The sequence below is a fragment of the Neofelis nebulosa genome, chromosome 10 (assembly GCF_028018385.1).
Source record: "Neofelis nebulosa isolate mNeoNeb1 chromosome 10, mNeoNeb1.pri, whole genome shotgun sequence".
NCBI lineage: Eukaryota > Metazoa > Chordata > Mammalia > Carnivora > Felidae > Neofelis > Neofelis nebulosa.
In genome coordinates this window covers 107,438,840-107,452,419 of record NC_080791.1, presented here as the reverse complement: position 1 = coordinate 107,452,419, position 13,580 = coordinate 107,438,840, and the positions used below count along the sequence as shown (strand labels likewise).

Here is a 13,580-nt window from a genome sequence, read left to right as displayed (position 1 = left end):
TGAGTCCTCCTCATCCGAAGAAACACCTTCAGTGGAAACACGATTCCCCAGAGACCCTCCGCCCTGGTGGCCCCGGGCAAGGCCCCCATCTCCCCCGTGGGGGTTCCTCCCTCTTCCTCCGTGAGGCAGGAAGGATGCCCCAGTCCAACCGTAGCACACAGTAGGCCCTCCACATATATCTACTGACCATCTGGCTGACTGTGCTCTCAGGTGCTCTAAGATCGCTCCGCAGCCCTGGAGAATGGGTGTCGGGTGAGAAAGAGCTGGGTGGCCCCTCTGTGCACCCACTATGCGCCGGCTCTGAGCCAGAGCTAGAGGACCGGACCCTGTCCTCTCCCAAAGGCCACACTATGTGCTGCTCTTTGGAGTGTTCTCTCTTGGCTGGCTCCTGCCAAGATGGGAGGTGAGGGCTAAGAGAAGGTGAGGAGGGAGAGGGATGCCTGTGTCACCCTAGCCGCGCCACCCATCGCCAAGGCACGTGGAGAAATACCTTCGCTTCCTTGGAATATGAAGGGAAAAACTCATTAACCCATATCCAGACACGCACTCAGATCTAAGGCAGAAGTAATGAGTTCTTATTTTATGTTAAATTTAGCAGAAACTGCCATTGTTCTCATGGAAAGGCGTCTTTTTTTTTTTTTTTCCTTTCTCCCCCTCTTTGGGGTATGAGATATCACATAAGGCTTAGAGACTGGTGAACGTGGGGGTGCGTCTAGGAGACGAGGGGGGTCCGGGTGGGTGGGCGGGGGGAAGAACCCAGCCCAGCGTCCACCAGGTAGAGGAACAGCCTGTGTCTGCAGTGCCCGTGCGCGTCCAGTCTTACCTAGGGGCCCACGTGGGGTAATCCACGGCTCCCACAAATACATGTCCACGTGGAGACCCCCTCGGCGTCTGCCTTCAGCTGGCGGTCCACCTTCCCAGGACCAACGGGATGGGGGCGGAGGTCCCTCCTCCCCGCAGCAGAATCATTATCTTGATCCCGACGGTGCCCCAGGGAACTTAGCCCGGAGTCTCCGCTCTGTGCCAGGCCACCACTCCGTGCCGGTGGGACCCCCATAAGCAGAGCTGAACCCCGGAGAGGAGAGGCCCGGGGAGGGGTGGGGGCCGTCGAGCCCACATGTGCCGCAGGCCCCTGGCCCCTGGCGCGCCGGGCCCCAAGCCGAGTCAGCAGCCGAGATGACTGTAAAAGTTAAATCTTTCTATTTATTTCAAGAAAGGACAAGGAAAGTGGACTTGGACATTTTATATGAAAACAGACAAACAGAAAAAAGGACCAAATAGTTAATCACATTCATCTCAACATTGAAGTTGCAAGGCACCTACGAGAAGGAGGCCAGAGGGCGGTCCGCAGTGCACTTTGGTTTGTGTTGTTTCGTGGTGGGTGTCTGGGTGTCTCGGTTTTCCCAAAACCCCCCCCCCCCGTCTGGGGGGGCGAGCTCGGGAGCGAGGCGGGCAGGCCCGGGTCTCGGGCGGCAGCAGGCAGCCGTGGACGTGGTCCCATCGCTCAGCCCCCCGAGACTGCTTTAGCCTTGAGAGAGAGAGAGGGAAAAGACAAGGAGCGGGCGGCCAGGTGGCCTCACAGGGCCCATCCTGCGGGTGAGGAAGGCCGGGGCTTCACGGGGAAGCGAGGGCGGCCGGGAAGGCAGAAGGGGCCTTGGGCACCGGCTTTCCAGAGACCGGGCCTGCCCTCCCTGTGCCATCGTGCGGCCGGGAAAGCCTGCCTCCTGGAGCGCAGGGACCCACCCCCTCCTCCCTCCCTGGCCCTCTCCTCCTCTGACTGCTGGAACCGGGAGCCCCCTGGGCGAAGCGCCGGGTGGCTCCAGAAATCTTTACAATACCAAATGAGATACAGAGAACCTTTTAACATCGGGCAAGGGAACTGCTGTTGATGGCTCTTGAAAAACATTCACTCTGCAGTGCCCATGCGTGGGGCTTTCTTTTCGTTTACTCTTCCCCTTTACCTCCTGGCTCACACCTGCCTGGTGACATTCATAATTAGCAGGCGGCCGCTCCAGCCAGCCGAACCGTGCGACCCTGCTACGCCTGTGGCGCGCCTGTGTTCATAACCCCGCAGCCTCCCCCGCCCTTCCGCACCATCTCTCCCCCTCTCAGATGACAGACCCTCCAGTGCTGGGCTATTTTGCCTCCTCCCCACGGCTCTCAGCACCTCTTTACGAGCCGGAAGGCACCAGGGCCCTCCATCCAGAGAATCCCCCCCGTGCTGCAGCCTGGCGCTGGGCCCTAGAGGCCAGGGTGGAGTTCTCAGCTGGGCCGGGTTAAAAAAATAAAATAAAATAAAATAAACACCTAAGGCCAGCTTCGGGGTCCTCTGTCTGCCTCCTGGGTGCCCAGAACCTTTCGAAAGCCGGGCCGTCCGGAGCTGGGTGGGACTCTACAAACAGGACCCCTGCAGAGGGCAGGTGAAAGTGCCCCGGGCGGCCCGGCTCCAGGGAGACGAGCGTATGGCGGCCCTGTGTCTGCGGCGGCTTTGACTGTTGGCTCCTGTCGCATTGGTTTTTCTGTCTGCAGGAGAAAGCCAGGTTGGTTCCTCCAGATGGGTGGCTGGGCGCGCAGGGCTTCTGGATGGGAGCGGCAGGCAAAGTAGGGACGGCACCCAGTTCTCTGCCCTCCTCGTCACCCACCTGAGGCTCAGCTGGGAGACAGGAAACTGAGTCACTCCCGGCTGGCTGCTAGATCTCGCCAAATGGCGGGCTCTCCCCCTCAGGCTCACAGCTGGTGATCGGTGGGGCCAAGGGACCGCTTCTGAGAGGAAAAGCCGCTTAGAGGAGCCCCTCCCTGTGCTGGCTGCGGTGAGGCAGGGGCAGGATGGGAGGGAGGCCGTTGCCCACACATCCATCCGCCTGGGCCCTCTGACCTGAGCCCGAGGGGGTGGACGAGAAGGGAAAGGAGGATCAGAGAAGAGAAGACAGAGCACCCCTGTGTGCCAGGCGCTGTGCTGGGCCTCAGGGACCCGGCACAGAGGAGCACGGGGACGTGCACCCTGATGGCCGTAAAACAGATTTAGGGGCGGTGGCAGTAAGGACCTTCCTGCAAAGACTCTCCAGACTCGGCCTTTTGGGTTTTCAGGTGGAGGGTGAGGAAGGTGTGGGTAGGTGTGGGGAAGACGGGCCAGGGCACGGTGGCGGCCACAAGTGCCTTAGGGGCTAGCTTTGCTAGGACGTGGGGACCTGGTCAGCCCCCGCACAGGGAACCAGGTGCCCTCAAGCATGCCCAGACTGCCCTCCCAGCATAAGCCGGGCACTTTAGTAACAGTGCGAGGGGGCAGTGAGTGACAGTGGTCTCAAAAAGCCCAGGGCCTGCCGGGCTCTCCAGCGGGGAGCAGGGCGGGAGCTGCCCCCAGACTGAAGGTCTGCCGTCTTCAGGGGCGACATGGAGAAAAGCCTGGCTTTGCCCCTGCGGCATCGGGGGCCTTAGGCACACCTACTATCCCGCTTACAGTGAGAATGCGGGTCTGACCCCAGCAACAACAGAATTTCCAAAACCAGAGAGAAAGAATATATTAAAAATGCAGAGGTGGGGGTAGTAAGGGGTGGGGAGGGGGGGTACTCAAGAGCCAAGGGAATCTTTCTGTGAGTGTTTCTAAAGAAGCAGGCGTGGATATTTCAGGCAACTACTTGGACCATTTCAAAAGAAATGGTAAATGCTTAAAAACACAGAGTGAAAAATGCCCCAGGCAGTCGTCAACCTGGCCGGGATGGATGCATTGAGCCGGCAGTGCTGAGTGCTTTGAGTGGGAAAGAGAGCCCGTGGTGGGACAGCGGAGGGAGCTCAGCGGGGCAGGGGCCCTGGCACGGAGAGCAGGTTGGGGGGGGGGGGTGGCGGGAGCAGCCTGGGACCCGCCGCAGGGGGCGAGTCACCCTCCAACCTCCAGATCCAGACTCTGAGAAGGAGTGCTGGGGTATGCACTTCCTCTCCCGGTGCCTCTTGGATACTGAGGATGGGACCCTGGCAGCATCTCTGGTGGCCCCAGCAGTTCTTTGACGGGGCTGGGCCGCCTGACGGTGGGATGGCCCTGACCTGGGGTTTTTCAGGGGACACTGGTCGTTTTGAGCAACCCAGTCAACAACATCTCTTGATACCTTCCTTACGGGGTCCTGGGGTATGATAAAGTAAGGGGGGAAACCAGGACCTTCTAGTCAAAGAACCAGGCTTTTGGCCGAGGCAGGATAATAATCTGCCACATCCCCATCAAGTGCTTGAATGCTCCCAGGGACAGAGGGCTCACTATCGAACTCCTCTGCTGGCCCAGAGTTTCTCTTCCCTGACCTTCAGCGTTCCCTTTATGACTGGCCCCACTCTGCTTTCACCGCAGCACCAAATGAGTCACAGGCCTGCCCTGGGACAGAAAGGAGGCAGAAAAGCTCATGGCCCTAGAGTCTTAGCCTCTAAGTAACTAGCCTAACCACTTCACCTCGCTTTTCACCCCGAAGGCGGACAGAACCTGGAGGGCAGGGGCAGAGCCTCTGCTGGGAGCTGGGACTGCTTCTGAGTGACCTGTGTGGGTCAGACGTAACCCCCCCGGGCCCAGAGGCCCCCTGCACGAGGCACTGGAGGAAGGCAGTTCCCTGAGGGCCGTGCTTGAGCCCAGGCTCTGTCCAACGCAGCGCCATTTCTGAGCACTCCGGCCTGCGTGGTGTCGGCCGCCGTGGACCCCCAGCTCCTCCTGGGGCTGTGCAGGGGCAGCCCCCGAGCCGGGCCGGAAAATCCCCACTTTGCACAGTGCCACGGGGGGCAGGTTCATAAAATGCGAAAAAATCCCCCGCTCCCTTCACCTCCAAGGAGTTTAATCTCTTCTAATCAATTTAGCAGACTCGCTTGGTTGTAAACGGTAATGATTTGCATTTTTGAGCCTTTTTATCCCTCCTTAAGAAAAAAGATGCCTCCTCTGTCTGCATTCTGGAAGGCCTGTGCAGGGCTGTGAATTGCTTGTTAGCACTCACTCTGGCTCCAATCCAGCTCGGGGCCTCCGCCCATCACCTGCACTGATCTGAGTGCAGGGAGGGGACACGGACGCCTGGGATGGCCACAGCTGAGCCTGGCTGTGTTCCTGGCCCCGAGAGCAAGGTCTGGTCCTTGGGGACACAGGCCGCTGTGCACCCTGAGGCCCCTCCTTCCAGCAAACGCCCCAGCTCTCTCCTGGTTGCCTTCCCAGCTCCGTTGCTCCCTGTCTGCCGCATCCAATTTTCCTTGTTGTATTTTTCATAAGCGTGAGGCTCAGAAGCCCCGTCCTTCTCCCTGGCGTGTTCCACAGGAAGCAGATTTCTAGAGTGGAGTGGGTTGGCTTTGGGACTTGAGCTGCCATTGGTAGTGGTGGTGGTGGGGGGCGGGGGGGTCCTCTCTTCCTTCTTGGGCTCCAAGCAGGTGAAGGAGGGAGGCTCAGGTGCATCCTGGGCAGGCTGCCCAGCCCTTCTCAGATGCCGCAGGGATCCTCACCTGACTCATCCCTCCTGCTCTGGGCCTCCGTCACCTGCACTGGACCAACTAGAACCTTCCAGAATCAGTGGAAGGGAGGAGCCCTTACTTGGCCTGTGGAACACCCAGCTTTTTTGGGTGTAGCCAGACTCCTGCCTCAGCCCACCCTCTACTTTGCGGAAGGGGAAACCGAGGCCGTGGATTTACAAAGCACGCTTTCCCTCCACCTCTCTGGAAACCCTTCCTGACTCACTTTCTGCTCCTGGTGGATCTCCCTAGATCCCTAAGAGGAAGGATGAAGAGGGAGGGAGGAGAGGCACAAGGCAGGCATGGGCTCTGGGCTCTGGGTGGGGAAGCCTGCCCCGCCCCCGCCCCCCCCCCCCCCCGCCGCCTCCCCCAGCCACTGCATCCTGCCAGCTGTTGTCACCTCCCCTGCCAGTTTGTCACTCATAGCCAGAAGGGACCAATGCCCCAGCTCCTGCCCCCAAACCTGGCATCCCAGCCCTGGATGGGGGAGGCCCTCTAGTCAGCCACACGGCCGCCATGTTACCGTGGAGGCAGCCCAGGAAGCCAGCCCAGGAAGCCGGAGCCAATTTAGAGAAGATGGAGGTTTCCTCGGGGAGGCCGCAGGAAAAGGGAAGGAGAAAAGGGAAGAAAAGAAGCTTTTGATGCACATCATGTCTGCGGAATTGAGTATGACTAATTAATAGATTTTATTCTTAGTAATCTCGTAAGCATTCCATACGTTGGGCCCCACGCCTGAGCTGAGCTTACAAGAGGCCTCATTCGCAAAATGCAAATTACTCGCCTGGCCCTGCCTTCCCTCCTTCCTTGCCTTTTCTTTCCCTTTTTCTTTTTTGTCTTTTCTTCTTCTTCTTCTTCTTCTTCTTCTTCTTCTTCTTCTTCTTCTTCTTCTTCTTCTTCTTCTTCTTTTTCTTCTTCTTCTTCTTTTTAGGGGAAATTTAAAAGAAAATTGCCATGTAATAGAAAAGAGATTCTAATCACTACGTCTAATTACCACGAAGGGTAAACCACTTAACCAGAGAAGTGTCGTGGGCTCTTTTTTTTTTTTTTTTTAAACTTAAAACCTGCTATAAATGCCACAAAACACACTCATCAACGCTGAGGCCAAGGATGTTCTGGCTAGTTCGAGGCTGCAGGGGTCAGGGCGGCCGCCCACAGAGGGGAGATTCTAGACAGATTCTGCCCTGATTCCTGCATCCCCACGCGCTGCTGGGGCGGGGGGGGGGGGGGCAGGCACCCCTGCAGCATCTCTCGTTGTGTTATGAGGACACTCAGACGAGCTGGACCAGGAGGGGACACGGGTTCAGAGTGGATGTGGCTTCAGGCCCCCTCCTTGGCTCGAGGGGCCGGGAGAAGGCAGAATTTTGGGAGCTTCGCTCAGAAAGGACTCTGGAAGGATGTCTGATGCTGAGGTGGCATACGTGAGAGTGGGCCCCAGGGCCTGGCCGGCGAGTGTCCACTATCCTCAGGGGGACGCCTGCAGCGAGCCCATGGGAAGCCCCCACCTGAGCCTCCTGGAGCAGGAGACCCGAGCGTCCTCAGGCTCAGGTGACTCTGGCCTGCTTTGTGCTGTGGGGGAGGGAAGTTTACCGCCCAGGCCTGGCCTTGGAGTTCCGCAGGCCTTTCCGGCCCTTGCTCTACAGGGCCACCTGCCGTTCCCCACATGCCTCCCTGCCCTCTAAGAGGATGGATGATTTGACCTCTCCCTGGTGTGGTACAAGGAGAAAGGAGGACCCGGAGTAAGATTGGGGGACCAAGCATGGCCGCAATAGGGACCTGGAGGGGGGCCGTGGGGAGGCCGAGGACTGGGACACCGGGAGAAGGCATGGGTGGTGCCTTGAGGGAGGGGACCTCATTTCTGAAACAGCAGGGACCTCGGGCTTCGGTCCCTCCCCCCGTCCCTGCTTCCTGAGCCAATGCCCCACATCCTCACCTACCCTCTGCTCCTCCCCAGGCTGCCGGAAAGGGCCTGAGTCGGGGGGCGCTGCAGGTCAAAGGGAGGGCGACCTTCACAGAGACATGAAATTAAGGCTTGGAAAAATCTCTCTCCTGATCTCATTGTATGAGAAAATGATTCAAGTGGGGAAGGGCGGGCTGGGGGGGTGGGGGGGGGGGTGGGAGGCTTAGTTTAGAGCGAGCTGTCCATGCCCTCCGCCTCTCCCTGGGGCTGGGGAGCTGGCATTCCCCGTCAGGCGAGACCCGCTCTCCTCCACCCCGCTCAGGCGGCTGTTGTGGCCACTTCTTTCAACCCCTGCCTCTTCACTGAAGGGGCCAGTCACATGTTGTCACGAGCGGCGAGTGGCCGGCCCCCGGGCCCGTCCTGGCGGCCCTGTGTTCAGCTTCCTGTCCCCGCCTTTGGCTTTTTGTCAAAGCAGTCGAGGCCTTTTGAAAACGCCACCGCCAGGAGCTGGACACCTTCTCATCCTCCCTGCCCTCGGACCAGTGCCTCTCCTTTGACATCGCTCCTCCGCGGCAGAGCACAAGCGGCCCGTCGTTGACAGGTGGTGACCCAAGCTCCCTGGGTGCCGGGGCACGGGAGGCGGCAGAAGGCCGGGCACCGCCCCGCCCTTCTTTCCAGATCTGCTGCCATTATTTCATTATTGTTTTAATCTCACGGCTCACCAAATCGCAATGCCAGTTGATAAATGGTGGCGACACAGGTTCCAGAGGGAGGAAATAAAACCTGAATTCTTCCGAGGGCCCCAGATCCGTACCCTTCCGTTGCTGGCCTTTCTGGAGCTCTGGTCTTCCCCTCTCCGGAGCAGGGTGCCAGGGGTGGGTGCGGCTGAGTGTTCTGCGTTCGGCGGGGGTGGGGTAGGGGGGGTTGCTGTCTCCCAGGGCTCTTCTGAGAATTTTCATGTCTTTTTCTGGGCTTTGTGTGAGCAGCCATGGAAACCATTAGGTCTAATCAGCTGATAAAAAAAAGAAAAAGAAAAAGAAAAAGTCCCTGCACCAATTACCTGTCCCGGGAGGAAGCACACAGCACAGAGGAAACACAGAAAGTCGCTGTTGAGGTGACTGTATCTGTGTGTTGGGGGGGCGGCGGGGAGAGAGAGAGAGACAGAGAGAGAGAGAGAGAGAGAGACAAGGACACTGGCAGTCAGAGAAAGCGTTTCTCTGTATCAGGAGTGCGGCCCAGCTCTGGCCAACCTGAGATAGGGTCGCACCGAGACCACCCCTTCCCTAGGGTCTCCTGAGCCACCCGACCAGGACAGATACACCTCCGCCTTTAGGAACAGCATTGTCTGCCCCCCCCCCCGCCCACCCAAGACACTTTGTCTACTTACTCAATGATTTCTAGGAGAAAACAACATTTTCGTGACTCTATTGTCTCAGGAAAATCGTATGAACTGACCCAAGAAGTAGTTAAGGACCGTATAGGTGGCTCTATCTACCCATCTGTAGAGACACGACATAGAGATAGCCAGGTAGATAGGTGCACCTCCAAGTGGCTGGGAAACCCACCGCTCCCATGGGGCTTCCACGGAGTATGGTACACGGAACTGAAGGGGGTTGCGGCATAGGAAAAAGAGAGTTTGCTTTTTAATTGACCACACCATCGTTCAAAGAATGCAGCGAAAGACGTGCTCTTTCTTGCAAACCTGCAAGGCAGACGGTTCGGAAAGAACCCGGGAAGGGGTTTCCGGACAATATCTCCATAGCGAAGGATCTCTTCTAACCCCTCTCCTTTGTGAGGAGCCTGAAAACCTTCCACCACGTTGTCACCAACGAGCAGCCGGCAGCGGGAGCCGCGTGGGGGCCTCGCGTGTTGGCTGTTCTCTCTGACGGCTCTTTCGTGACGGCCCTGAACAGAGCGTGAGGCATACACAGACGCTGTACAGGTAGTATCTTTCCAGTTCAGGAAAAAAGAAAAAAGAAAAAAAGAAAAATAAAAAAACCCTGGCCCAACCCTGCCTGCCATATTATTTTTAGTCTTTCCCTCCCCAGCTGGCATAATTTGGTATAAATTATGTCTTCACCAACGTCAAATCCCCCTCCTACCTTCTATTCTTCAGAAAAAAAAAAAAAAATTTTTTTTTTCCTTTCACTGTCGCGTTCTATAAAATCGTCAACCCTTCCCAAACTTTGCTTTCTGCGGGGCAAGTCGTCGTGGAATTTCTCTTCCTTGCTCTATGGGATGGCAGCAGGCTGGGGCACAGCCACGTCGTCGCCAGGCCGGGAGGAGGCGGGAGCTGGGGCGGAGGCGGCCCGGGTGGCTGGCATCATGTGTAGGTGTAGTCTATGTCGGGGATGCCACCGTCCCGGTAGCCCCGCGTGGTGCCGTAGCCGATGGTGTGCGTGCCTTTGCAGAGGCTGCTGCCGTTGGAGGGGAAGATGGTGTGGACCACGTACTCCTCTTTGGCGCGGTAAGGGTTGATGGGCAACATCTGCAGTCCGGGGCCTCGGATTTCCAGGATCGAGTTGTCCTTCTTGGTCCCTGACTCCATATAGTCATCCTTTTTCCGGCTGCCCCGATTGTAGGCCCGATCTCGGGTCAGCAGCTCTCCGGCCCGGTGCACGTACCAGCAGATGGCCCCCAGGACCAGGAAGAGGAAGACGAGGGCCACGGCCCCCCCGATGATGCCCGCCAGGGGCAGGCCCGCCATGGGGTCTGCGTTCTGCTCCTGGTTAAGCGTGGTGGTGGGGCCGTAGCTGTCGGCCGTCTCCGCCTTGGCGCACACGGGCGTCTCGTCAGCCACGTAGGTGTTGCCGGTCTCCATGGTGACCATGCAGATGATATAGGTGGACTTGGGCTCCAAAGCCGTGAGCAGGTACTCTGTCTTGTCCCCCTGCACCAGCGTCTCCGTGATGGAGCCCACGGCCGGGCTGTGGCCCAGGCGCAGCCAGCTGAGCCGGAAAGAGGAGGCGGGGAGCGTGGCCTTCCACGTGATTCGGATGGAGTCCGCCGTCAGGGGCTTCACGTGGATGACCAGGGTCTTGGCGCCATCGCCCGTGGCCACGGGGTAGTCGAGGCTGGAGTCGGGGAGGCGCAGCCCTGGCCGCTTGGCCTTGAGGGTGAAGAGCGAGCCCTGGGGGGTGGTGGCAGAGGCGTGGTTGCCGGCCGTGGTCTTGGCCGCGGCGTTGGCCGCGCCGCCCTGCGCCCCCGTCTCGAAGCACTCGTCCATCTCGCTGGTGATGTCCTTGATGGCCATGCCCCGGACCTTCTCGGGGCCCTGGCACATGAGGCCGCGCACGTTGACCACGGCCGCCCGCGCCTTCACCCAGTCCCGCAGCCACATGAGGTTGCAGCCGCAGAACCAGGGGTTGTTCCGGAGCAGCAGCTGGGCCAGGCTCTCCAGGTCGTCGAACAGGCCCCGGGGCAGCGTGGTGAGGTTGTTGTTGGACAGGTCCAGGCGCTCCAGTTCGCGCATCTTGGCCAGCGTGTTGTAGGGGATGTGGCTGATGGCGTTGTCCTGCAGGTAGAGCTTCTGCAGGTGGGCGCTGGGCAGGTTGAGCGGGGGCGCGGCCAGGGAGTTGCGCACCAGCGAGAGCTCGGTGAGGTTCTGCAGGCGGCTGAAGGTGTCGTCGGCGATGCGCTGGTTGGCCAGCAGGTTGCCATCGAGCACCAGGCGCCGCAGGCTGTTGAGGCCCTTGAAGGCGTGCAGCGGGATGGTGGAGATGCGGTTGTCGTCCAGCCGCAGCTCCTCCAGCGTGCGGGGCAGCCCCGAGGGGATGCTGCTCAGGTGGTTCCGGCTCAGGAACAGCAGCTTGAGCCGCTTGCTGTCGGCAAAGGCGTCCTCTTCGATGCTGACGGTGGACACGGAGTTGTCGTCCAGGTGCAGCTTCTCCAGCAGCGGGATGCGGGCCAGCGAGTCCCTGGCGATGGCGCGCACGTTGTTGTCCTGCAGGTGGAGCTCCCGCAGGGAGCGGGGCAGGTTGACGGGGAACTCGTCCAGGTCGTTCTCGTACAGGTAGATGACCTGCACGTTGACCTTGGTCCTGAGGTCCTGGGGGATGCCGGCGTTGTTGATCTGGTTGTTCTGCAGGTAGAGGGTGGTGGCGTCGTCGGGGATGTCGGCGGGGATGGAGGTGAGCCCCCGGTCGTTGCAGTAGATGAAGCCGTGGTCGCAGCGGCACACCGAGGGGCAGGTGGTGCTGTCGATGACCTCCGTCAGGAAGGCGATGAGCCCGTAGCAGAGGAAGAGCCAGTCCCGCAGGTCCATGGTGGCCGTGGCCATCACGACGGTGGCTGTGACGGTGGCGGCAGGGGTGGCGGCGGCGGTGGCGGCGGGGTGTGCCACCACCATGGTGGACGGCCGGGGGGAGCCGGGCCCCGCCCGATCTGGAGCCTCAACACCTGCAATGAGCACAAGACACGTGCGGTGAGAGCCAGTCACGGCGCCCGCCCGCCGGCCGCCAGGGGGTCACCGCGGGGCACAGGTCAAGCCTGGAGGTGCACGCCCCGCGGCCCTTTGTGTGCCGAGGTTACGTCACGGGTGATCCCTCGGGCTGAGGTCAGACTCTTAACGACGTCTGGCCCACGTCAAATCTCATCAGGAGCAAAGATGTCTGTGAATCGGGCGGCCACGGTCTCGGGCCTCCCGGACGGCGATCTCGAGCCGCGGGTGAGGTTGATTTAGTGAGAGCCACGCCGCGGTTCCTGATTCTTCTTTCAAAACTTCACACTAAGCCAGTCTTTATGGCTAATGGTAAAAGTGGCTGGTCAATGTCGATGGGATGGATTTAAGGCGTGTTTTATGGATTCAGAGCCGCTCTCTCTCACTGGAACGGAACCTCGCATCCCTATCTGGCTCGTACCCAGGGTCTGAAGGAGAAGCTTGTTTCCATGAGGCCTGTGAGCCTCAAAGAGGGGGCGGGGGGGGGGATGTCAGTAGAACCTGCAAAAAAAAAGAAGCTGCCAGCATTAGCCACTGGTGAGCAGTGGAGAGCAAGGAGCTTCATTGTCTGGTGTTAAAACAACACGTCCTGTTTGTCACTCATGCATTTTATAGACAGAACAATGAGGTGTCAACGGAATCACTTTCTTGTGTATTTACAGAAAACTCCTTTGCCAGAGGTGCCCTCCCTAGCTCTGCATTCTGTGTTGTGCGGGAAATTATTCCGCACCCTTCCCAAATCACGCAACTTTCACTTGTATGTATATATACATATATATATGTCTGTATATATATATATATATATATATATATATATATATATATATACCTGTTCCATAAATATATATATACCTGTTCTATAAATATATATATATATCTATTCCATAAATATATATACCTGTTCTATAAATATATATATATATATCTGTTCCATAAATATATATATACCTGTTCCATAAATATGTATATAATATATATACCTGTTCCATATGTGTATATATATATGTGCGTATATATATATATATATATATATTTAAATGCAAGAAAAGAGATACATACATACATATATATATATACGTACATATATACAGATATATATATATGTATGTATCTCTCTCTTTTCTTGCATTTAAAGAAGTGACACAAATAAAAAGAGGGAGGGGTCCATGCTGAAGCAACCGGCTGCAAGGTGTAATTTCGGTTTTCACAAATGGAAAAATTGCCGCATAGATTTTTCTCATATTATTTTACAGTTCATAGTAAAAAATCAATTAAGGAGAAATCATCCTTCACCCTCAGCCGGGAAGGTGTCTTCGTGCAGCCGGCAAAGGTCTGCCGCGTGCCTCTAGGTGCACGAAGGCTTTTCAACGGCGGGACCCGATCAACTGCCTCTCGGACTGTGAGCTGCGGCCCCAGCCCGAAGCCGGCCCAGCACGGTGTCCGGAGCAGAGTGAGGACCCGGCTCGCCGAATGAGTCAGTGGGGAACCTCTCTCGTGCGCGGGGGGACTGAGCATCTCCATTTCTCAGCCACATCAAACCTCTCCCTTGTCCGTCCCCGTCAATGCCCGGATGACGGCTCCAATCCTTCTAGCAAAGCCATCTTCACCCTTCAGGACCATGCTCAAATGTCCCCTCCCCTGCTAGGCCTTCCTAGCAGACAGAGCCTCCCTCTGCTCCATCCATGTGTCCACCCATCCACCCACTCGTCCATCCAGCCATCCAGCAGATCTTTAGGGAGCCCCCACCATGGGCCAGCCCGCGTTCCAGCCGCTTGGGATTCCATT

The 13,580-nt window shown here is 57.9% G+C and overlaps 2 protein-coding genes across 6 annotated transcripts in view; one reads left to right on the top strand and one right to left on the bottom strand.

The window, feature by feature from the left end:
* The window catches only part of MACROD1 (mono-ADP ribosylhydrolase 1), an 81,816-nt gene that overhangs the window by 31,506 nt on the left and 36,730 nt on the right, over positions 1-13,580 (top strand). The window contains exon 4 of one of the 5 annotated variants that reach the window (XM_058689408.1): positions 7,833-8,401. The exons of the other annotated variants lie outside the window; for them this stretch is intronic. Within the exon in view, the coding sequence (XP_058545391.1) occupies positions 7,833-7,846 (14 nt within the window). The 3' untranslated portion in view covers positions 7,847-8,401. Of the gene's footprint in view, positions 1-7,832; positions 8,402-13,580 lie in introns of those variants that run through there. 5 annotated transcript variants of the gene reach the window in all.
* FLRT1 (fibronectin leucine rich transmembrane protein 1) lies at positions 6,123-11,707 on the bottom strand. Its single transcript, XM_058689401.1, has one exon. The coding sequence runs from the start codon at positions 11,703-11,705 to the stop codon at positions 9,681-9,683; it is 2,025 nt and encodes a 674-aa protein (XP_058545384.1). The 5' UTR covers positions 11,706-11,707; the 3' UTR covers positions 6,123-9,680.

Excerpts from the sequence above, each read along its gene's own strand:
- FLRT1 (XM_058689401.1), bottom strand. The coding sequence starts at position 11,705 with ATGGTGGTGGCACACCCCGCCGCCACCGCCGCCGCCACCCCTGCCGCC.